The sequence below is a fragment of the Choloepus didactylus genome, chromosome 1 (assembly GCF_015220235.1).
Source record: "Choloepus didactylus isolate mChoDid1 chromosome 1, mChoDid1.pri, whole genome shotgun sequence".
In the NCBI taxonomy this organism is placed as follows: domain Eukaryota; kingdom Metazoa; phylum Chordata; class Mammalia; order Pilosa; family Megalonychidae; genus Choloepus; species Choloepus didactylus.
In genome coordinates this window covers 121,859,318-121,885,250 of record NC_051307.1, presented here as the reverse complement: position 1 = coordinate 121,885,250, position 25,933 = coordinate 121,859,318, and the positions used below count along the sequence as shown (strand labels likewise).

The 25,933-nt window shown below is 37.9% G+C and overlaps 1 protein-coding gene across 10 annotated transcripts in view; it reads right to left on the bottom strand.

Annotated features, from left to right (window-relative positions):
• The window catches only part of PLD1 (phospholipase D1), a 234,676-nt gene that overhangs the window by 111,190 nt on the left and 97,553 nt on the right, over positions 1–25,933 (bottom strand). For 8 of the 10 annotated variants that reach the window (XM_037840656.1, XM_037840674.1, XM_037840664.1 and 5 more), the window contains 7 exons: positions 24,255–24,445; positions 23,903–24,030; positions 19,014–19,159; positions 18,692–18,797; positions 17,256–17,321; positions 6,776–6,858; positions 5,674–5,766 (listed from right to left, as the gene is read on the bottom strand). In XM_037840656.1, the coding sequence (XP_037696584.1) occupies positions 5,674–5,766; positions 6,776–6,858; positions 17,256–17,321; positions 18,692–18,797; positions 19,014–19,159; positions 23,903–24,030; positions 24,255–24,414 (782 nt within the window). In that variant the 5' untranslated portion in view covers positions 24,415–24,445. The remainder of the gene's footprint in view (positions 1–5,673; positions 5,767–6,775; positions 6,859–17,255; positions 17,322–18,691; positions 18,798–19,013; positions 19,160–23,902; positions 24,031–24,254; positions 24,446–25,933) is intronic. The other 2 variants (XM_037840642.1, XM_037840696.1) reach the window with 1 other exon arrangement.

Below are 25,933 nucleotides of genomic sequence, written 5' to 3'. Positions count from 1 at the left end.
CAACAAATGAGCTATTGTGACTACTTTTGATCTAAACCAGGTAAAATGATGTTCCATTTTAACAGGATGCCTCCTGCCTACACTACTACTTGCAGCGGCATCAAAACCCTGATTTCATTACATCACCACCTTTTCTACATCATTCTTTCTAAATGGTTTGTTGAAACAAAATGGCATTTATGTTTTTATGTAGGCATTAAATCCCAAATGAAATAGCTATCATTTATCAAGTGCTAACTCTGCACTAGGCACAGTGCTAAGTTCTTCACATACACTATTTTATTCAATGCCTATAACAGCCTTATGAATAGCATATTATTATTATTATTTCCCCCCATTTACAAAAAAAAGCAAAATGAGTTTTAACAAGATTAAGCAAGACCCAGTCATAGAGTTAGCAGGTTTCAGAAGTCAAACACAAAGCCTGGTCCATCTGACCACAAGGCAAATCATCTTAATCATACCTCTCTGAACTCCCCGTGGGCAAGCTCCTGCTTTGGGGTACAGCTTTGCCCCCATAGTTCAGCCCAGTGCACCAACAGAAAGTACTCACTTAGTAGTGAATGAACAAATAAAAGGAAACAGATTGGGACATAAATTACAGGGACTATAAAACTCAGAGATTATTCTGCTTTAGTTTCTGGTCAAATAAAAACAGTTGAACTGTAGTTGATTAGCTAGATTAGATTGATAGATAGATAGACAGATAGATATAGAGATAGATAGATGCAGTTCTCTTTCCATGATCAAAACAGAACACTTGATTTCTACCCAGTCCACCCCTCACCTTGTCTTTCCATCTGAATAAAGGGCACAACTGTTCATGCAGCTTCACCTGCTCCAACTTAGAAGGCATCATAATTCCAGTCTTTCTCTCCTACACCAGGTCTAATACTTAAGAGAGACATATTGGCCTTTCTCCCTCTAAACACATCCTACATGCTGCTACATCACTAGGCCAGGCCCCATCCATTCTCACCAGTTGGCTGCAGTCACTTCCTACCTGGTTTTCCTGCTTCTCCTCATGCCCATTCTCTAGAGCAATCATTAAATCTTTGCATTGCTAAAAACCTCCACTGGCTGCCACTTGGATTAAAACACCAATCCCTGCATTTGCCAGAGCCTTGGGCCAGGCTGAGCGGCCTCACCTTCTTCGTCTCATCTCCTACTGCTTTCCTTCTTCACACCAGTCTGCCTGCTCCCCAGACTTGCCAAGCTCGTTCTTCTTTGCACCTCTAAATTTGTTGCCTAGAAAACGTTTCTTCCAGATCCTCCCACAGAAGTTCCCTTCTTGTCAATTCAGCCTCTGCTTAAACATCCCTTCTCAGAGAGGCCTTCCCTGGCTACTTGATCTAGAAAAGCTATCCCTCAGCCCTACCCCCTTTTCTACTCCATCCTGACCCCACTTTAGCTTCTTCACAGCACATATCACTATCTGAAATTATCTGTCTGCTTGTTTATTGTCTGATCCATGAGAGCAGGGAATGTGTCTGTCAACATCCACCATGATCTGCTTGATGCCTGAAATAACGCTCTGGCAGCCCAGAGCAAGTGTCCAGGCAAACAAACCATCCTGCCTAAAGTAAGAATGGGTCCCAAAGGCTAAATGAAAACAGTCAGACATTGCCACTGTCTAAAAATCTAATTTTTGGTATTGCTCATAGTTCAGTAAAATAAATTCTAAATTTATTTCTTAGCATCTATACACAACTTCCTTTTTAAGACATTATCTGAGACAAGAAACTTAGTATACTGCCTACTACCAGGTATACGGATTTGTTCCATAAATGTGCTGTTTGAGGAGACATGGTAAATAGTGGGAAGAAATGTTTGCTGTGTTGTCTCTTTTTTCTTTTCTCCAATTCATTTCTGAGGCAAGGCCATTATGAGACTTGATGACAGTGTAATTGTCCTATTTGCCTTTCCTCAATATGTCAATATAGAATAAATGAGAAAATAATAGAAAATACTTCTTCCAGGTACAAGAAAAAGGAAAGAGAGTAATAAACAAATGTCACTTTAAAAAGTAACTCCCATATCTACACTGATAGCCTTCTATGTGGGAAACTTGCTAAACTAATTTTGTAAGCTATACTTTATCAACTTCATTTGTTACTGATATTTCAAATCCCTTAAATATAACTCAGATAATGCTTATTAATACAGAACCAAAGCTTTAATCCTCACAGGAAGATTTACACAATTTAAAATGATGACACAGTTCATTCCAGGAAGGATTATAACTTTTTAGACTGTCCTGGTTGAAGCAAATTTAATCCAAAGTATTAAAAAAAAAAGGTGGCAGGGAGATATTCCTTATACATAACTAAAGCCTTCCCACACATCTTCTGGTTCCCCCCTTCTCATAGAGGGCATATCTCAAACATCAGCTCCTCATAGGATTTTCCTTGACTTCCTGAGCAAAAGAAACCCTCTCCAATCCTCAAGTCCTTCACTATCCTATTACCATTCCTTTCCTTCAAAGCTCTTATCACTCCCTGTTCTAGTTTCCTAATGCTGCCGGAATGCAAAACCAGAAATGGATTGGTTTTTATAAAAGGGGGTTTATTTGGTTACACAGTTACAGTCTTTAAGGCCATAAAATGTCCAAGGTAATGCATCGACAATGAAGTACCTTCACTGAAGGAAGGCCAATGACATCCAGAAAACCTCTGTTAGCTGGAAGGCCTGTGGCTGGCATCTGCTTGCTCCCAGGTTGCATTTCAAAATGGCGTTCTCCAAAATGTCTGCATCAGCTTTCAACGGCCATCTTCAAAATGTCTGTCTTAGCTACAGCAGTGAGCTCCTTATGTCTGAGCTTATATAGTGTTCTAATAAACTAATCAGGCCCATGCTGAATAGGTGGGGCCACATCTCCATGGAAATTATCCAATCACAGCTATCACCTATACTTGGGTAGGTCACATCTATACAGAAACACTGACCCAACAGGTTCCAATGTAATCCACACCAATACGTCTGCCCCTATAAGATTGCATTAAAGAATATGTCTTTTTCTGGGGGACATAATATATACAAACCAGCACACTCCCTAAATTTATACTATTTACATTGTTCATAGACTTAGTTATTGCCTGTATTTCCCCTCTAATAGAGTTCCACAATGGCAGGGACTTTGTCTTGTTCACTGCTGTTTATGGCTAGAACACAGCCTGGTATTTATTAGGCACTCAGTACATGACTGAATGATCTGGATCAAGGCATCCACTCCTTGAGTAGATGTCTTAGGTTGAGTTGCCCCAGAAGTAAACTTTGAGACAAAGATACAAATGAAAGTAGTTTATAAAAGAGCTCGTTAGAGAGGTATCTTAGTTGGCCAGGGCTGCTATGACAAATAACACAAAATTGGTTGACTTAAACAACAGGAATGTATTGTCTCACGGCTTTGGAGGTTAGAAGTCCAAAATCAAGGTTTCAACAGGCCATGCTTTCTCCCAGAGTCTGTAGTGTGCTAACAATCCTCTGTCCCGTGGTGACCTCTTTCTCCTTGTGTCTACTCCTCTGATTTCAGCTGACTTCTGGCTTCCACTGACTGACTGCATCTGACTTTCCTTTGCTTAAAGGACTCTGGTCATTTGGATTAAAGTCCACCCTGGTTCAATTTGGCCTCATCTAAGTGGGATCTTCAAAGATCCTATTCACAAATGAATCCACACCTCAGCTAATCATAATATCTTCAAAGGTCCTATCTACAGATGGGTTCACACCCACAGGACTGGAGGTTAGGAATTGAACTGTATTTTCATGGGGGACATGATTCAATCCGCAACAGGAGGTGATCCCAGGAAGCACAAGTATGGAAGGACTGGAAGGAAAAGCAAAGGACAGAGCCATAAAGGATGTGTTTTCACGTAGTTTACCATGGGCAACAGGGCTGCCATCTGACTGGGAGACAGTGTGGAAAATGCCTTAGAATTATTCCAACCAAGAGCTGAGGGGGCTGTACCCTTTTTGGTTCTTGCTGAGGGATGCTCATGGAGGCAGTTAACGCTTCTAGCCTGCTCTGCTCACAGGCAGGAGAACTCCGGCAGCCCAGAGCAAAGCCTCAGTCAAAGAATCAAAGGTGCTTGTAGTGGTTGGCGTGCAACAGGTACTTGAGGCAAAGTTGATGACTGGGGAGGAGCAGTCAGAGATATCTGCAGAAAGACCCCAGTGGTTCTGGGAGGACCAGTTTCCAAGAGAGGCTTGGTGTGGAGGCAAGAAGCAGTGGCAGGAGTAGGCTGGGTTCTACTCCATTTCTCTCCCTGCTTGGTGTTTGTTCTGAGTATTCCCCCAAGGTTTTTGACAATTTGATGGTAGGGAGAGATATGTCAAGTGGGAGTCTCTGGGTTCCTAGGGTCTTTTATGCAAGTTACAGAAGTTAATTTTGAATACTGAAAGCAAATAGTTTTCTAGTATATTATTTGCCTTTTCATTTTCGTAAAATTATTTTTTGTTACAGAAATTTTCATTATGTTTAGTTTAATCTCTGATATTTTCCTTGTAAGTATTCTATCCTTTCAAAGGTCAGAAAATAAGAGCCCAACTTAATGGCATTTTGGCTGGTAACATGTTTTAGACAAATGTGTTAAAGACACATCCCCATTTTAAATTTATGTATTTATAATGCACACATAATTCCATATATACATGAGCTCACATATATTAATTTCAAGGTGGGGAGAATACACATGCACACACACACACACACATATATATTTTAATCATCTATCTACCCATGCCTCCCTCCCCACCCACAAAGAAAACCATACCATTAGCAGTCATTCCTTATTCTTCTTTTCCTGCAGCACCTGGCAACCACTAATCTACTGTTTCTACAGATTTGCCTATTCTGGACATTTCATATAAATGAAATATTGCATCTGGCTTCTTTCACTTAGCCTAAGGTTTTCAAGGTCTATCCTTGTTATAGCATGTATCAGTACTTCAGTTCCTTTTTATAGCCAAATAATATTCCATTGTACAGATATAGCACATTTTGTTTATCCATTTATCAGTTGATAGACTTTTAGGTTGTTTCTGCTTTTTGGCTATTTTGAATAAAGCTATCATGAACAATCATGTACAAATTTTGGTGTGGACATACGTATGGAATTTTCTTGGATATATACTTAGGAGTGGAACTGTTGGATCGTATGATAAGTCTATGTTTAACTTTTTGAGGAACTGCCAGATTATTTTCCAAAGCATCCATATCATTTTGCTTTCCCACCAGCCATGTCTGAGAGTTCTAACTTCTCCACATCCTTGCAGAAAGTTGATATTGTTTGTCTTTTGGACCTAGTCATCCTAGAGAATGGGAAGTACAATCACATTATGGTTTTGATTTGCACTTCCCTAACAGCTAATAATTTTGAGCATCTTTTATGTGCTTGTGGTTATTTGTCTATCTTCCTTGTTTGGTAATTTTTGAGTCCTATGGTTCACTGGGTTTTTATGTACCCAGTGCATAAAATGTAATGTCCACACTCTGCCTACAAGTCCAGTTTGGGATAGAACATTCAAATGAGTCTTGAAATTCAGAACTTAAAATAGAATTAAAAATTTGCCCTCCCATGGCTTTGAAAGGATTTAGAATTGATTTAGAATTTAAAACTAGTACGTAAAATATCCAGTTTATTAAAACAGACAGAAAAAAGTCACAAGACCTACCTTTTTGACCATCGATAGCAGGCTCTTCCCTGACCACAGCAATTCAAGCCTGGTATCCTGTGTCCCCCAGATCTTTTCATTATCATACCTTCTCTGAAAGAGACATCAAATTAACCCATTGTCTTCAAATTTCCAACTCATACTAACTTGATGCAGCCTAGCAACTTGGGACTAGTAACTTGGGACTAAACTGCCTCATTCTCACATGACTTTCCTCCCCACTCTTTCCTCTTTCACCCACTAACAGCTCACTAATAGCAGCTAATCTTTAAAAGCACCCTGGTTACATGTAGCCCTGTTGGCATTTGGAGAAGCAAAATTTGTTGTGCACCCTGCAGGATCTTAGCATCCTGGCTCCTGTCTCTAAATGCTGGGTGATCTCTAGTCATTCAGCTGCTGTTCAGACTGTTGGAAGTGCTCATTGATAGATTCCAGGGCAATTCTGCATCTCTTCACGTAGAGCTCTACTGACAAAGCCATGCCAACAGAAGTAGGGCCAAGCTGCTAGATTTGAAAGGAGTAATACCTTGATTTTGAAAGATGTGAAAAGAAAGAGCAAAAATAGTGGCTAAACTAGAGAATTAAAAAAAAACAAAACTACTAAGAGTGCTCTTAAAGAACTAAAATTTAACAGTTAAGCTGTTTATAACATCAAGCTCTAATGCTGTATAAGAAAATAGTCAAAGTAAATTTCAATCTTGTTATATAACATACATTTTACATAATATTATTTTTAAATAGTCATCAAAATGAATGATAAACAATTAACTTTTTTAAGTCATTAGAAGAGATCTTATGTATTTGGTTTTTAATGTATTCTCCCACACATCATTCTCATTACATGTATTCAACAACTGTTGGCTTAGAGGAAATCTGGGCTGAAAACAAATGAGAAAGAAGTGGAGCAGTTGCTACCATTGTTCATTGTAGTAAGAGCATTCTGTTTTGTATAAACATATATCGTTTGTTGCTCTAACTCTGTGGGAGAAATTAAGCTAGCAGTAAAGCAGGGGATTTCCATCACCATGCATGCTGATAAACCAAATGTTAATGCTTATCAACTTTTCACACTTCTTTTTAAAGATTCAACACTGGAACTTACATGCCCTTTGGTCCCAAATCATGGATGAAAGATAGCTGGCTTATGTCAAGGAATTCTGTCTGAAAAGAAGCCAAAAATCCACACTTTAAAAAGAAAAGAAAACAAAATTCAAAATAACATGTACTAAGTTCTGCTATGTTTGAACACTGTTTCTGGTGCCCCACAGACTACACAGATCGATAACAATGATACAGCCCTTAAAGAGCGCAGAGTAGAAGCATATAAATAATTCAAATGCAACCAAGAGAGTGGTGTGTGCCCCAATGTGTAAAGACAATTTGCTCAAGGAGGTGGTAGAGGGAAAGTTTACTTCCAATTTCCTTTGTGTTTGTTTTTATTGTAGAGGGGAATACATGGCATAGCATATACAGAGATAATAAAAGAACGTGTGAAAGGAGTGATTTTGTGGCAGGTTCTGGAAGATGATCAGACTTAAGCATATGAACATGGGAGGTGAAGGGGGGGGTAAAATAGAGAAGGGGTAAGACGGTCATAGGATGTTCAGTCGGACTAGAGTGAGAGGTAAATGAGAGCAGTAAAGGAGGGTAAGAGAAATTTAACTAGAAAAGGAGTTTGAGTGGAGATTGGAAAGGTCTTTGAACATCAGGCGTAACAGAAATAATTATTTTCAGGAGGAGGATTTTAAGCCGCTTTCACTATATAAATTACTGGAAAATCAAAACTAAAAACATGATAATAAAACACTAACAGCTATCATTAAGTGACAGCTTATTATGTGTTGGCACTGTGCTGAGCCATTTACACACATGATCTCAAACCCCTTTGAGGTAGGTACTGTTTTCCCACTGCATAGAAAAGGAAACTGAGGTCTAGAGCAGGAGTTGGCAAACTTTTTCTGTAAATGGCCAGAGAGTAAGTATTTTAAGCTTTGCAAGTCATTTGGCCACTGTTGTAACTACTCAACTCTCAACCCTGCTTTGTAGCATGAAAGCCACCATAAACAATATATGAGTGTGGCTGTGCCCATTAAAACTTTCTTTAAGGATACTATGATATATGATATAATTATATGAAAATTTCTTATAATTTTCATGTCATGAGATATTGTTCTTCTTTTGCTTTTTTAGCTCATGAGCCATAAAAAACAGGCAGTGGACTGGATTTGGTCTGAAAGCCATATTTTGCAACTCCTGGTTCAGAGGAGTTAAATAAATTGTCAAAGAGCACATGATTAGCAAGAAATAGATTCAGAATCAATTCAGAACAAAGTCAGTACTCTTAAAACCAAATGTAGTTGTTATATATTTAAGATGTTAAATTTAACCCTAAGGTAACCACCAGGAAAACAGATGAAAAATACATTCAGAAATGAGAAGGCACTCAATATGGTACAATACAAAAAAGCAAATAAATATAAAAGAAGGCTTTAACAGAAATGAGGGACAGAAAATGTGTAAGACTTATAGAGGATAAATAGCAAAATGACAGAAGAAAGACTTGTCTCATCAGTGGTGACTTTCAATAGAAATTGATTAACGTTTCCAGTCAAAAGGCAGAGATTGGCAGAATGGATTAAAAAAAGCATGATCCTACTATATGCCCTCTGCAAGAGACTTACCTTAAAGTCAAAGATACAAGTAGACTGAGGGTGAAAGGATGGGAAAAAAATATACCATGCAAGTAATAACCAAAAGACAGTTGTGGTGGCCATAATAATATCAGATAAAACAGATTTTAAGTCAAACACAGTCATGAGAGACAAAGATGGTCATTACATACAGATAAAGGGGACAATTCAACAGGAAGATGTAACAATTATAAATATACATGCATCTTAACAGCAAAGCTCCAAAACATATGAAGCAAATAGTGACATATTTGAAGAGAGAAATTAATGGGTCTACATTAATAGTAGGAGACTTTAACACATCACTCTCAATAGTGGATAGAAAATCTAGTCAGAACATCAACAAGGAAGTACAGGATTTAAATGATACACTGAAACAACTAGACATAACAGACATATATATAGAACACTGCACCCAAAGAGCAAGAACACATATTCTTCTTGAGTGCACATGGATCATTCTTCAGGATAAACCATATGTTGTTTCACAAACAAGTCTCAATAAATTCAAAAATACTGAAATCATACAATGATATTCTCCAACCACAACAGAATGAAGCTAGAAATCAATAACAGAGGAAAAAGGGGCAAATTCATAAATATGTGGATATTAAACAACATACTTGAAATAAACAATGGGTTAAATAGGAAATCAGAAGTGAAATTAAGAAATATCTTGATGTCAATAAAAATGAAAATACAACATACCAAAACTTATGAGATGCAGCAAAGGAAGTGCTGACAGGGAAATTATGGCTCTAAATGCTTACATTAAAAAAGAAGAAAGAATTCAAATCCAAGACCTAACCTCAAAACTGGAAGAACCACAAAAGGAAGAGCAAACTAAACCCAAAGAAAGCAGAAGGAAGGAAATAATAAAAATTAGAGTAAAGGTAATAGAAATAGAAAACCAAAAACAACAGAGAGAATCAACAAAACCAAAATTGTTTCTTTGAAAAGACCAACAAAATTGACAAACCTTTAGCTAGACTGACAAAGAAAAAAAAGAGAAAAGATACAAATAACTAAAATCAGAAATGAAAAAGGGGACATTACTACTGATTTCACTGAAATAAAAAAGGACTATATTTAGATACTATGAACAACTCTATAAAAATAAATTAGATAACCTAGATGAAATGGACAAATTCTTAGAAACACACACAAACTACCTACATTGACTCCAGAAGAAATAGAAGATCTCAACAAATGAATTACTAGCAAAGAAATTGAATCAGTAATCAAAAACCTCCCAATAAAGAAAAACCTTGGACAAGATGGCTCCACAGGGGAATTCTATCAAACATTCCAAGAAAACTTAACTCCAATTCTGCTCAAACTCTTCCAAAAAAATTGAAGAGGAGAGAACACTCCCTAACTCACTCACTATGAGGCCAACATCACCCTCATACCAAAGCCAGATAAAGATATCACAAGAAAACTACAGACCAATATCTCTAATGAGTATAGATGCAAAATCCTCAACAAAATACTAGCAAACTGAATTCAACAGCCTATTAAAAGAATTATAAACCATGATCAAGTGGGATTTATCCCTGATATGCAATGTTGTTTCAACATAAGGGAATAAATTAATGTAATACACTACATTAACAGAATGAAGAAAAAAAATGCATGATCATCTCAATTGATGCAGAAAAGGCATCTGACAAAATACAGCACCTTTTTCTGCTAAAAACACATAGAACACTAGGAATAGAAGGAAACTTCCTCAACATGATAAAGGGCATATAGGAAAAGCCCACAGTTAACATCCAACTTAGTGGTGAAAGACTGAAAGCTTTCCCTTGAAGATCAGGAACAGGACAAGGATGCCTACTGTCACCACTGTTATTCAACGTTGTACTGGAAGTTCTTGCCAGAGCAGTTAGGCAAGAATAAGAAATAAAACGCATGCAACTTGGAAAGGAAGAAGTAAAACTTTCCTTATTTGCAGATGATATCATCCTGGGTACAGAAAATACCAAAAAATTTCCACAACAAAGGTCCTAGAGCTAATAAATTAATTCAGTAAAGTGGTGGGGTACAAGAGCAATACCCCAAAATCAGCAGTGTTTCTGTACACCAGCAATGAAATATTGGAAGAAGAAATAAAGAAAAAAATTCCACTAACAATAGCAACTAAAAGAATCAAATATCTAGGAATAAATCTAAACAAGGATGTAAAGGACTTGTACACAGAAAACCACAAAACTTGGTTAAATGAAATCAAAGTAGACCTAAAAAGGAAGGGCATGCAGTGTTCATGGATTGGGAGACTAAATATTGCTAGGATGTCAATACTACCCAAAGCAATTTAGCGATTCAGTGCAATGCAATCCCAATCAAAATTCCAACAACCTTCTTTGCAGAAATGGAAAAGCCAATCTTAAATTTATTTGTAAGGGTAAGGGACCCCAAATAGCTAAAGCCAACTTGAGAAAGAATGAAGTTGGAGGACTCACACTTCCTGATTATAAAACTCATTACAAAGCTACATTAATCAAAACAGCATGGTACTGGCACAAGGACAGACATATACAAATGGAATAGAATTGAAAGCTAAGAAATCAATGCTCCCATTTATGGTCAGCTGATTTTTGACAAGGTGGCAAAGATCACTCAATTGAGAAAGAATAGTCTCTTCAACAAATGATTCTGGGAAAACTGGATCTCCATTTGCAAAAAAAGGAGGACCCCTACCTCACACCATATACAAAAATCAACTCAAAATGGATGAAAGACCTAAATATAAGAGCTAGAACTTTCAAACCTCTAGAAGAGAACATATGGAAGCATCTTCAGGGCCTTGTGTTAGGCAATGGTTTCTTAGACTTTACACTCAAAGTACAAGCAACAAAAGAAAAAAAGATGAAATGGGACCTCATCAAATCAAAAGCTTTTCTTCCTCAAAGGACTTTATCATGAAAGTAAAAAGACAATCTCCACAACGGGAGAAAAGTATTTGGAAACCACATACCCGTTTAAAAGATTAATATCCAGTATATATAAAGAAATGCTTCAACCTAACAACAAAAAAATTAACAACCTAATTTAAAAATGGGCAAAAGACTTGAAAAGACATCTCTCCAAATAATATATACAAGTGGCCAGAAAGCACATGAAAAGATGTTCAACATCATTAACCATCAGAGAAATGCAGATCAAAGCCACAATGAGATATCATTTCACACACATTATAATGGCTACTATTAAATAAAAAAACAGAAAATAACAAGTGTTAGAGAGTATGTGGAGAAATAGGAACACTCATTCATTGCGGGTGGCAATGTAAAATGGTACTGCTGCTGTAGAAGACAGTTTGGTGGTTCCTCAAAAAGCTAAGTACAGAACTACCATATGACCTGGCAATCCACTTTAAGGTATATACCCAAAAGAATTGAAAGCAGGGACATGAACAGATATCTGTACTCCGGTGATCACAGTGGCATTATTCACAATTGCCAAAAGACGGAAGCAACCCAAGTGTCCAACAAAGAATGAATGTATAAACACAATGTGGAATATGCACACAATGGAATAGTATCAGCTTGTAAAAAGGAGGAGTTCTGATACATGCAACAATGTGGTGAACCTTGAAGACATCATGTTGAATGAAATAAGTCAGATACAAAAGGACATATATTGTATGACTTCACTGATTTGAAACAATTAGAATAGAGTCAGAATACAGAATATAAGTCCTCCATCAGAGGACAGGGTGGAGGTAGGGAATGGGAAGTTAAGGCTTAAAATGTACAAGGTTCCTATGTGGAATGATGAAGATGTTTTGGCAGTGGATGGTGGTGATGGTAGCACAACATTGTGAATGCAAGTAATAGCACAGAAATATGTATCTGACTGTGATTGGAAGGGGAAATGTTGGATTTGTATATATGGTAACAGAATAAAAACTTTTTTTAAAAAGTCCATGGAATTACACTACTCAGCAAGCCCTAAGTTAAACCATGGACTTTAATGACCAGTAGAAATACAAAGGTGTGCTATTATCTATTGTAACAAATATTCCACACCAGTGCAAGGTGATGGTGGTGGGGTGGTATATGGGAATCTTTATTTTATGTATGTTGTTATATAAACCCACAACTTCTCTAATAAGGAAATTTTTTAAAAAAGCAAGTCATTCAGCATTTATCTTACTCAAATTGGGCTCCTCACATATTCTAGCTAGGGGAGCGTAAGATGCAAAATGTGAGGGTATAAAGGGAAATTCAAATCAGCATTATGTAATGTGTAGCATACCCAGGATCTTTACCTCACACAATCCTTGAGACGACTAAAAGTTAGACATTATATTGTTCCCAATTTACAAAGTTTTGTTTCTTAAGCAGCCACTGGTAAGCCCAGATACGCCAATGGTCCTTAGACCATGTCAATGACAGTCTTGATACAAGAACAAAGACAAAAAAGACACTCCACATCAACAAAGTTCTATGGGAATAACCATACAGGTTACATGTAAAAGTAGTAACAGGGGTTTTAAGGAGGGAGGGTGACCACTTTCTGGCTAACGTGGTATCACAGAGGAAGTGACATTTGATCCGGGCCTTGGAAATGGGATTAACAAAATAAAAAGGACAATCTAATAGTTTTCCTTTAAAGTTTTATATATGTGACTGGAAATAGTAACCTTATAGGAAAAAAATTACAATTCTCTCTGAGCTGTCAGTCTTTGTGAAGTCCAATTAAATGCTTGCATTTCTTTCTTTTGTTAAGAGTTATTTGTAGAAAATAGGTCTTTAAAATTCAAAAGGACATAAATATACTTAAAAAAAACAAATCAAACATTTCCCCACTTAGCCTATATTTTTATAAGGATTTTAAATCCAATGTCTTTAAATTTCATTTCTTATATAAAACTTGGTGATCAGTATCATCAATTCTTTATCTGATTTGCAGGGCTGCTTTCTAATTGGAAAAAATAGTAACCCATGGGTTATTAGAAATGACACTGCATACTGTCAACCGCAGAATCCAAAACATTTTAAAATCCTAAACCATAACTTTCATTTTATCTCTAGGGAGCAGACAGAAAATGTCAATTCTAGTGTATGTTTTGAGAAACTACTGCAGAGGTGTAACTAATTTATGCAAAGCCACAGAACAATTGAATGGAAGAATAGAAAATGAAAAGCAAAAAGCAAGAAACCATTTCTCTAATACCTGCAAATTTTCTTATTCACAGAACTCATCATTAGATAGTTGACAAAAGAAATAGTTTCTGAAATAATTCAGAAATTTTAACTTTACAAAATTGCTAAGTGTAAAGAAGTTCATCTAAAGAAAAAATATTCATTAGTAATGCAGAAAATTAAAAGCTGTGCATTAATATGAAATTTAAATTCATCCTAATTATTTAGTAAAGTTTAACAGGAGATTTCAGGAAGGAAGTAGCCCTATTAAATGGGGAAATAAAAAACCTCTGGCAATAAGGGTTGTTCTAATACAGATTTATCAAATTGAAAGTAAATGCTTCAAGGTCAACTTAGAGGCAAACCTAATTACTAAACTTTGAAATTTAACACAGATGATGCTATCCAAACTTCTCAGTGCATCTTCAGTGATAAGAATCCCCTTCTTCATTGGGGCAGATGATTCTCATTAATAATTTAAAGATCAGTTTAGCCTGATAATATTCCATAGGGCTTATTAATCTCTTGAATAATGTCCCTATCAGTTTCTTTTTTTTTTTTTTTTTTGCAAAGAACTTTTGCAAAGTACAATTAAATAATGTTCTTGGCATTAAGAGGACAATGGTCTCAAGTCAAAAACTCAGATAGGATTTATGAATTTGAAGGCTAAAAAGTTAGAGAAACAGGGAAGCAAAAAAGGTTCCCATGCTTAGGGACAAGGGACAAATCTAAGGGTAACAACAAACGCTGCAAATTACTTGGCAATCTAAGCTTCCTCCACCTCAAAGATTCAATGATAACATGAAAACTCATCCCTTAATTTGCAGATGCAGCTGTTCAATAAGTATAGCTCTTCTCTGTCGGCAAGGAAAGAAAATGAGTGCGTCTTTATTCTTTACCCACTCTTCCCCTCAAGGTAAAGTTATTCATCCTACAAAACAAGGGAAAGGTGAACTCTGGATTATTGTTCTGTGGGATGTTTTATCCAAGATTTCAAGCTAATCACCATGCTGGAGATAAGGAATCCGAGTTACAGGAGTTAAACGATTTACTTGAAGTTAGGGATATTATCCTACCTACCAGTTAAGGGTCCTACTCTTGGAAATTGTGCATTTCTAGATTTTAATCTTCAATAAGAAAAAAAGTACATTTACTGTTCCTAATTCCTCCTTTTTTGATTCCCTGATAAGCATATTCATTACACATTAAAATGTCCAGCTAATGGGTTCTATACTGCAGCCAGCACTAATACAATCTCAGAATACAAAAGGAATTCCTATTTGAGATTTTATAGGTTATTGTACACATTGTTAGATAGTGCTAATATTTTAACATATATATGCCCAGAGGAGAGGCGAAATACATTTGTCTTATTTTACAAATGAGGGAAGATAACTTGAACGAATTGCGAAGCTCTGAGGGATCCCTCTGATTCTGAATCTACTAAAACACTAAGATGCTTTGTTTTGCAGAACCAGGAGGAAAAAAGGAATAAAAACAGGTCTTCATAATCCTGAATGAAAAGGTGGTTGTTTGAGTACAAACCCAACCAATGACTATATAAAAGTAAGAGAAAAGAGTTGTCTGTGTCTAATTTCAAAAGCCATTTAAGAAAACTACAGGGACCGGGCGCTTTGAAGCCTAAAACCAATTCCTTTGGGGTAAGTCCTGTTACACAAATATTGTGATAATAAATCTATCTCCACTTTTTACAGTGCTCCAACGTTACCAAAACATGTTTAAGCTGGCCATAACATTCTAGTTTAGCAGAGTTTCTCAAACTCTCCTGATGATAAGAATCATCTGAACTATTTGTTAAAAGTACAGATTCCAAATACAGATGTGGATGGTCCTACTGAAGCTGGACACATGATCCTATCTTTAGGCACATGACCCTATCTTTAGGCACATGAACCTATCTCTTTCCTAGACCTATGACTCATGATCCTATCAACTTGTTCCCAATTAATTTAGGTTTGTTTTGCACATAAAAAGTATAAATCAGTTATACACACACACCTAAAAATAACTTTTAATATGCTCTTTTTTGCAGACAGGAATTCAGCTGTTGGGGGAGGAAATTCTAAATGGTCATTAAAAACGAGGAGGAAATATAGTCAGTCAGTTGCTATCTGGGTTTTCATTCCAAAGGAAATATTTATAAGGCACTCTAGAATTTCTAAATACAATATGGCTCAACATTGGAAAGCCTTTTATGACTGAAAAAATACATTTAAATTAGCATTTAAAAATGTAAACATTTCTTGAACCAACATTAGAATCCAAAATGTAACAGTGTATGTGGAAAGAAGATGACTGAACTCACCAAGTACTGTTCTAAAGCCAAAAGAAATAGTCAAAGTACAGTCACAGGCAGGCAGAAAAGTAAAAGAAATGGAAAATTATTTCATAATGGTACTAGCATACATTTCAATAATTCTTAATTAAAGAAAACAGAGCATGTCTGATTTCAGAGAGCACAACAAGTGACAGCATAGCAGAGTGGCTAAGTAGTTTTTGTAATAATAGCAGTAGGATCTGTATTCATTATTTTCTTTCAACAGTATGTGTTTCCAAGTTCCAGAAAGGAAGAAACCTCTCCCATCATCCTTCTCTTAAGATTCTCTGGTTGAACTCAAATTGCTGGTTTTCCTGAAAAAATGTTCTCCAGGAGTTACAAGCCAGTAAGCTCTTTCAAGTCCTTTGAGCCTGCAAAGGTGCTGCAGGAGGTGGGCAGTGAGCCAGGCCCTGGTCAGCTGTGTGCAGAGGAGACCAGCTGGATGCATGCCCCAGCCTTCAGAAAGCACAGGCTGGCAGATGCAAGGAAACGCGGCAGTCAAGGCGCTCTTAACTTTCTATCCTAAATTCACAGAGGGCTCCCTTCTGGGTGGTTATGTGTCTATATTATGGCCTTCTCTAAATGAGAGGCTAAATGCTAACTGTGCCTACTCCAGTTCAGCACATACATCGTATACATACATAGAACCCACACACAGAGACCCAAAATATAATAATCCAGTGCATTCTCAGTTATCCAGACCTCTGGATAATTGAAGGCTAACCCTTTAAAAACACCAGCTTCAAGGACCTCTAAGATGGTAGAGCTCATTTTTTGACACTTTCTCTAAAGCCCATGTCCTCTTGTTACCTGACAGCCAGCTGCCTGCCTCCCCAGCCTAATCCCTGCACTGCCTCTAAGTCCCACCACCTCATCCCTGCTTTCTCTGGTTTCCCAAGAGTTTTTTCTCCCTCTTTTCCCATGCTTCTCACTTTCACATGAAAAGTTGGGCCTTTTGTGGCATCACAGGCCAATCAGATGGCAATCACAATATGCTCTGTATAATCTTTGGGTATGCAACTTTGCTCAACTGTTTTCATCACTTATTACTCAGATTTTTTTCTTCAGGATGAGAAATGCTTTTTGGCATTATTCTGGAAACTCAAGGAGTCAAGGAGGTTGATTTCTTGATAATCTAGCCTGTAGTATCATTTCAAGTTCATTTAACTCTTTTGTTATAGATGTATGCATTTAAATTCAATATTTTAAAAATAGCATCATATGACCATAGAACAGATCCTTGAAATCAAGTCACTTTTGTATTCACTTAATTTATTTTAACTAAAGGAAAAATGTAGAAGTGGATATAAATACTTGTGTTAATAAAATGATCCAAATTTTAGCTGACAACTGACTATTTTACAAATTACTTCAATATCTGAATCACTGAAAAGTACTTACTGTTGCATGATAGTTTCTATACATGGGCATTTTTAGTAACTTTGTCAAGTAATCTTCCAATTGTTTCTGTAATGCAAATAGTAGATGAGGTTAACATGATCATACTTAAAGAAAAAATTAAACTGTAAGCAACAAACATGTGATCATTGTTTCATCCTCATTTTTATAAGTTATTCAGTTATTTATTAGAATCATCAATGGGCAAGGAAATGAAGAATAGCATTCAGGCATTATTTCCATAATTCTTTTGTACCATTATTTAAATCTCTTGTTATTTACTTTTCCACATGCTTAGGTCTTCTATAAACTGCTTAAAGACTAAGTCAGAGCCTTATATTTCTCTTTATCCTCCATGACTACTAGTACAGGGTTTGTCCATAGTAGGTACGTTTAAAGCATTTCTTGATTTTACCCCAAACTTGTATTTCCTCAATTCTAGCACTGGATTTATTGAGAGATATACTACAAATTTATTAACGGCTTTTCAGGAAAAAAAAAGGGGAGGGGGGTGGTAAAAATGAAGAAAAAGACTCTCCTTGTAAGACATACCCTGATTTTAAAAATGTTAAAAATGTGTTTCCTAAGCTTGAGGCAGTGGAGTAGCTCATGCCAGTCACATTGCCCATGCTACAAAATAAAGCATCTTTTTGATGAATTATTAAGGGTTAATGGTCATAGATTACCATTTTCAGCTGTCTGCATATATGTATACAGAGTGACAACAAAATGTAGAATTTTATATGTCTAGATATCTTGGAAAATATCCCTAAAGTGTTTTTAAGCAAGACAACTACAAAGGGGAAATCAAAACATTCCCTCCAGAACATGAATGTTTCAGATCACAAAACAGAACTGATGTATACATGCTACTTTTCTAATAAAATACTTCACCTTCTACCCTATGCAGCACCATATCACTAGAGCACAGCAGGCAAAGTTCTCCTTCTCTGGAGTCTGTTATCTACTGTCGCACATGCCCCTACTCGGTCCTACACTTCTCAGACTCTAACTGCCACAGGTATAGTTTAGGAATGAGATTTTACATATAGTTAGGATGAGCTACCACAAATACTAAGGTAAATATAGAGAAATACATGATTTAAAAAGAATAGCTTTCAAAACCCACGTTGATGAGCACAATCTTTGACTCACAGAAATCCCAGAGAGATCCCTGCAGGGCAGGCAGCTTCTTCATAATGTGACTCCTTAGAATGAGCATGCCTCCTCTTCTGGCAAAACCTTCTCCCCAGGGTCAGAAACACAGCCTCCCAGGGTTAGAAGGGGAGACCCTATCTAGTTCCAGAGGAGCCAAGCCAGCCTGGGAGATGGGCCAGTGGGTGAGAGAAGTTGCAGGGAGACCCACCTCACTCCCTGGCAAATGTTGTGTTTCTACAGGACTGCAAAATTATGTTCAAACAGTGGAGTAAAGGACTTACCCTTCTACCAAGGAATTGTTCTTCTTTAATCATGTTTTCAGATGAACGAGGCAAACTTGGCATCTCTCGAGGCTCCTCTCTGACATTTTGTCTTCTGAATGTGTGTCTGAAACACACACAAACACAATGCAAACATTGATTAGATTATTCTTGGACCATGATTTTCCTTAAGTCTTTCATGAGATGGCTTATTTTTATCAGAACCTATTTAATTGAAAATATTTACAAGCAATGGACAAGTTAACCTACAATATGAACGAAATACTCTTTCCACCCAACTTGTATACCGAAAACACTTCATAATTAAATGCAAAATGGTTACCTTCTGGTGGGAATGGGGATCCGGATAAAGGCTTTGTACTTGAGCAGTTCTCTATGAAATTCTTGGAAGTGCTTGAATTTCCTCTTAACATGCCATTTAAATTCCCCATGTGTTAATTCAATAGTGTAAAGATTTATACTTGGTACCTACAGTGATAAATAGAAACGGTTGGTATTTTAGATAACAACAAAAATTCCGAAAGCTCTCAAGAGCAATAGTTAATTAATAGGACTTAATGGAAGGCATACTTAAGACCAGTCTACCTATTTTGCATAAGTACATAAGCACATTTTGAAAAAATATCTGATTTTTAAATCTATAGTTTAAAAAATTTTACTCTTAAATATTTGTCTTATAATCTACTTAAGACACACTTTGATTCATGCTACAAACTCCTACCAACCCTATCACACACTCCCCCCCACACCCACACACACCTGAAACAAAGCCCAGATAAAGGAGATGATGAACTCAAGCCCTAATAGCCTTCAGGGGTCTAGCCCACAAGCATAAGCAGTAAACAGACAGTCTGAGGGGTAAGAGGGAAGCAGGATGTAAGGAGCACCAACTTAGCCCCACTCTTTGCACTTCACAAACCCATTGCAGGCCTTCCCTACTTCTGAAATGCATCCCTGGCCCAGCCTTGTCTACGCAAACCTTCTGCCTTGAGGACCAGGAAGATAAAAGACAGTGAAAGGAGTAAAAGTTCTTCTGATACACAAGATATTTTCCCCAACTACTTAACAAAAATGAGTCTTTAACATTTAAAAAAAAATTTTAAACACTTCTTTCAAAATGCAAATACATCAATCAGAAGATCTAACAGACCTGGAGGATAGGCGTTTTGACACAGAAGAGGGTGTCAGGAGAAGGAGGGGTATTTCTAAAGCACAGGAGATGCTGAAGGAAGCTCCTATTATGTTGTGTTGTCAGAGGAGAGATGAAGGGGGACACTGGATCACTAGAGGCCCCTGCCAGGAAGCCTAGGCATATAGGTGTTGGGGGGCAGGGGGATGTACATATTTCCCACCCTTTCCTACTCTGCTACTTTATCCAAGCTCCAGTATCAGCAACCCCTGGATGACTATGAATTTTCCTGGCCCCACAGCTGGACTGCTGCCATTCATTACATATGACTGGCATACTGTGCAAGCTTCTAAAGCATATCCACTATGTATAAATGTGGTATATAAAACAGGATCACAAGAATCAATGCAACTTGCACTCTTAAAACTGAAATCCAACCACACCGGTAAATATTCAAATCTAGCACTTGCTTTGCCTCTGGTTAGACTCCATGACAGATGCTGCAATCAGAAGTTGAAGGAACTCAGTTCTGGGGTTCCAGATTACCCACTGCCTGTTGAGGATTGAACCATAAAGACATGTTCAAGTCTTAATCTGCATTCCTGTGCGTGTGACCCCATTTGTCAATAGGTCTGAGGATGCTATTATTAGCTAAGATGTGGACTCATTTGTGAATAGGATCTTTGAAGATCCTATTTAGATGAGGCCAAACTGAAATAGTGTGGGTCTTATTCCATGACTGGAGTCCTTATAAGGCAGAGGAAATTTGGACACCATCAGTCAATAGAAGCTAGAAGTCAGCAGAATCAGAGGAGCAGACACAAGGAGAGAGAGACCTCACCATGTGACAGAGGATTGCCGGACTACAGACTCGAGGAGAAAGCTAGCCCTGCCAGTACCTTGATGTTGGTCTTGTAGCCTCCAAAACCATGAGACAATAAATTCCTGTGGATAAGCCAACCAGTGCATGGTATGTCATAGCAGCCCTGGCAAACTAAGGCACTGCCTTTCACCTTGACCAACATTGCAGGCCTCACCCTGCATCACATTTCACAGAGAAGGGTGAAGGAAAACTCAGAGTGGCTAGGACCTCTGCATTCAAATGAAAAAGCTCAATTTAAGATAACCCAAATAAATAAGAAAAATTATACAACTCAAGCAAGCCACATTTCCTGGGCTCATATTTCCCAAAATTTGCAAAAGCCAAGATTTCTCCCTGACTTTAAATCAGAAATGTTATACATTAAATGTCTTAGCAATTGTGAGGTGCTATGGACTAGTAGCAACAGCACGTCATGTCCTTTTTGAAGGTTTTGAAGGTTTGAAATGCTGCCTTACAGCTTCTCAGCTGTGAAACCTCAGTCAAGCAACTTGAATTCTGTCAGAGAGAGTCCCAGAAGAATTACTGGAATTCTTTGGAATTGGAATAATTCAAGGGGTTTAATAAAAGTACTTCCTATAAAGGAGTGGTGGGGTAATGAAACCGCAAAGGAGAGGATGGTGACCAGGGACTTGTGATGGCAGAGCTGCCACCATCCCTAGTCCTAAGGGGACAAGAGGCAGGACCAGTTGCTGGAACTAGAAGGAGAGAGCTGTGTAAAGAGGGCCGCCTGTTGGGGGACAGGTGGCACCTTTGGTCAAAGGACGTGGCCAGCTCAGGTTGACCCCATTCTCCTACCTGTGCTCTCCCTTGGCTGAGCTCTATCAGAGGACAAGAGCAGAGGAGACTTGAGGGGCAGCAAGTGGATGGAGAAGGGTGCAGAGAGGACCTGGAGGGGTGGGTAAGTAGAAGATCACTAGCACAGGGGTAATAACATCTATCTCACAGGGTGGTCGTGAGCATGACAAGAGAAGTGTGTAGCGATGGACTGGCACATATAATGTATTCAGTAATTAGAAAAGGTGTCATTCTGATTTATCTGGAATCACATTCAAATTGCATGAATTTAGTTCATATTCCTCAGTAAACACTTGAGATAAGGAATAACCCTTAGCTTTCTCACACAGACTAAAATTTAAAGCAGAAGTAAACCAAGCTCACTTGACCAAAGGAAGAGCAAAGAGAAGTCCTGGTATGGCAGCTTGAATATTTATCTTCATGGATAGCTTTAGAAGATATCTAACTATAATAATATTATATATATATATATATATATATATAATACTCATAACAAACCTAATCTATGAGGTTGGCACTATTAAATCTATTAATCAGATGAAGAAACTGAGGAACAGAGAGGTTAGGTAGCTTGCCTAAGATCACAAAGCAAAAGCAGGAATTAAACCAACACTATCTGGCTCTAGAGTTTGTGCATTTAACAACCATACCTTACTGCCTCTCAGTCTGAAAGCTGATGAACAAAATAAAAAGCCAAAAGTCATTTTAGAGATATTTCTGGGCTGGTTGTGCTCAGTGGTTTATCATGGAGTCAGGGACCAACTCAGAACAGGAAGAGCCCAAAGCAAAGGCTAGACACCAAGGTGAGTGCACAGGTAGGTCAGGACAGAGCACTAGGAAACACCACCAAGAACCCACGGCACAGTCCACCCTCCAAAACACAAGGAGAAGGGAAGGCAAAGTCTAGCCCTGACTGAAAGGTTATTCCATGCTTCCTCTGAGGTAGAAACCATCAGCAACCTGACTCTGCTGGGGGTGGACCTGAACCAGAAAGGACAAAGGCCACCAACTACAGCAACTTCCCACAACCAACAGATTTGAAAACTGCAAAATCAAACATGGTTGCCCTAGCGGCTTCTCTGAGCCCACTCTGTTTTCAAGGGTACAGCTCTGCTTGATAAAGACGTGTGTGCCTGTTTGAATGTATTATGTCCCCCCAAACACCATTATCTTTGATACAATCTTGTGTGGGCAGACCTATTAGTGTTGATTAGATTGTAATTCTTTGATTGAGTGTTTCCATGGAGATGTGACCCACCCAACTGTAGGTGATAACTCTGGTTGGGTGGTTTCCATGGAGGTGTGGCCCTGCCCACTCAGCATGGGCCTTGATTAGTTTACTGGAGCACTATATAAGCTCAGATAGAAGGAGCAAGCTTGCTACAGCCAAGGGGGACGCTTTGAAGAATGCACAGGAGCTGAGAGAAGAGCTGCAGCTAACAGAGACATTTTGGAGATGGCCTTTGAAAGCAGACTTTTGCTCTGGAGAAAGTAAGAGAGGACAAATGTCCCAAGAGCAACTAAGAGTGACACTGAGGAGCTGCAGCCTAGAGAGGAACATCCTGGGAGAAAGCCATTTTGAAACCAGAACTTGGAGCAGACGTCAGCCACATGCCTTCCCAGCTAACAGAGGTTTTCCAGATGCTATGAGCCATCCTCCAGTGAAGGTACCGGATTGTTGATGCTTTACCTTGGACACCTTATGGCCTTAAGACTGTAACTGTGTAGTCAAATAAACCCCCTTTTATAAAAGCCGATCCATTTCTGGGGTTTTGCAAAAAGGCAGCATTAGCAAACCAGAACAACATGTTACTCCAAAGTTCTTCCAGGGCTCAACAAGAAACAGTATCAACAGCGCCTAGAGGATGGGGTACTAGGAGCAAATAAGAGGCAGACTATGCTAGCGGCATTCCCTCAGCAGCATTTTCAGATAATGGTACTGACCAAACCAGCATCCTGGTACCTTTTCGTTTTGGGCTTTAAGAGCCTGGTAATATCATTATTTTCTTGCTCAACAAGCATTAGGAGAGCTTAACTTTTCCTTGACCTAGACCGGGCATGCTGAGTGGAATGCCTCTGTCCCAAGAGTCCAAATTAAACAGAAAATTGGGAGAGAGGAGGAATAAGAATGGCACTTAGCAATTTATTAAACTGATAAATGGCCCTTTTTATAAAAAAAGAACATTTACTTTCCAGGATGAGGAAAGAGAAGTATGAGAATAAAGATAAAACGGGAAAGGAAGCAAAAACTTGAGAACTGAGGTAGAGTTGGGAGTGAAAGATACAACAAGAAAACAAACAAAAATCTAAAGACATGGTCATGACAAGGAAGAAGAAAAATGAAAATCGATGTATTAAATCACATATATTGACAAATGAGAGGTGAGTACATAAACGCTCTGACCCTTGTCGTCGATGTAAAGCGTTCCACTTCCAGAACTCGCGCTTTTATTGGACAGCCAGAGAGATACGTCTGTATGTTAGGCTCCTTAAATCCTTGAGTGTTATAAATAGCAGAGAAAGGGATATACACTAAAAAATAAATAAGTAAATAAAGTTATTGCAAGAATAAGTGATACCAGCATTCTTGCCTTTTACAGGCATTAAGACTCATAATGTATTAAAACAAGAAAGCGGCCTCAGCCCTGTGTAATGGTGTCTGAAAAGATCAGTCATTTGCTGGTTATTTCACATTTGTGCTCTGCCAGTCAACTCTGATAAACTCCCTTCTCCCCACGCAGATCATCAGTCTTTACCTTCCTGTATCCTGAGATCACTGGGAGACACATCATAGTCCACCTCCTCTCCTTCAAAGTGGAGCTCCCGTGTGTCCAGATTTTCTATCAAATTACTCATGTCAGCAGCGATTTTCTGCAGTGCAGAGGTATTTACTTGTGGCTCATTTTTCAGTGACATGGTGGCTTCTGACAGGGTAAAAGCCAAGAGGCTGGGAAAGAAGAAAAGGGTTATCGGGACTTATTATTTTGGCCAAATAAAACCATATTATACAATTTGAATTCAGGCTTAGATATAGCATATGGAAATAAGTTAGCTCTTCTGTGTAAGCCCCAGTTAATCCCAAACAATCTTTCAATTTATTTTCCTGTTTAACATTTGAAGGATTCCTAGCTTATAAATTAAATTGGAATGAGGCACTTAATCATAGACAAGAAAGAAAAAGAAACACAACATTAAATAAATGCCAACATATCTGTCATCTAGTTTTATTAATTTGGATGGAGATTAGTTTGGGAACGCATTGTTCAGATAGAAATTGATTCTTAACTTTCATAAACACATAGAAAGAAAGAAAACCATGTAAAATAAGTAACTTTAAATGTTTTCTAAAGAAAATTTAGGGCATTTCACAGTAATTTTAAGATGCATAATTAAACATATTTTTAGGATATCATGACTTTTCTATATTTTCTACATCTGTATGTGATATCCCAAGCAAGGGGTATGTTATGTTTTTGAGATACGAGTTCTTGACATGAGTTAACATGAGTGAAAATAAGGTCTGTGTCATGAAAGGAAATTGATTAATATCCCTATTCCAAAAGATACATGAGGTGCTGGAATTATACTTCTCTCCTTCTTTAAGAAAACTTGTTCTGTTCATTCTGATATCTAATGACACAAATTGTTGCACATCATTACCCAAAGAAGAGATCATATAGATTTTATTTTTTATTTAAAATACTGAGATTTAAGCCTTGAGCACTGGCATCAGAGTTGGAAAAAGTCTGTACTGCCTGATGTAAAAATAACCTCTCTATTACGACCAGACTCTAAAATGGAAGGGCTCTCATAACATCACCTCTTTAGCACATGTTCACTTATTACTTCAAACCGTGTGTGAGATGCAATGAGAGAATATATAAAGTTGAGTAAGGCTGGTCCCTGTGATTAGGGAACTACTGCTGTGGTGGAGGGAAATAAGCTACCTAACTCAAAGTCCACCCTCCGCCTCCTCTAGGAGGAGAATGGACTGAGCTGGGGGGAAGCACTTAGCTGGGTTCTCTCCTACAAGTGTTGTCAATGAACTGGGTCAATACAGGGGAAAGGTTAAGAGAGAGCCTCAGGCAAACTTGGGCATCCCTTATTGTAGTAACGTAACAAGTCTCAAAATTACACTGCAGTGTCTGATGGAAAGAGACTTTGGAAATCAAAAGGTGGGGGTGGGTAAGAAAGGCTTTTTGGTTTGGCCATATACATAATGAACACATCCAATGTCCCTGTGAATGTGTAATCAGTAATGTGTCTTTCTCCATGTTGGCTGTCAGGAAGCTTGGAGCCAAATTTGTGGTCTACTATTAATAAAATATAGGGCCATCTATACTTAATATTCCTTCCTTTCCACTTTCTCTCCTACTTATACTTTATATTATAATAATAATTAATGTAGTGGTTTGAAGCTATAAGTACCCTAGGA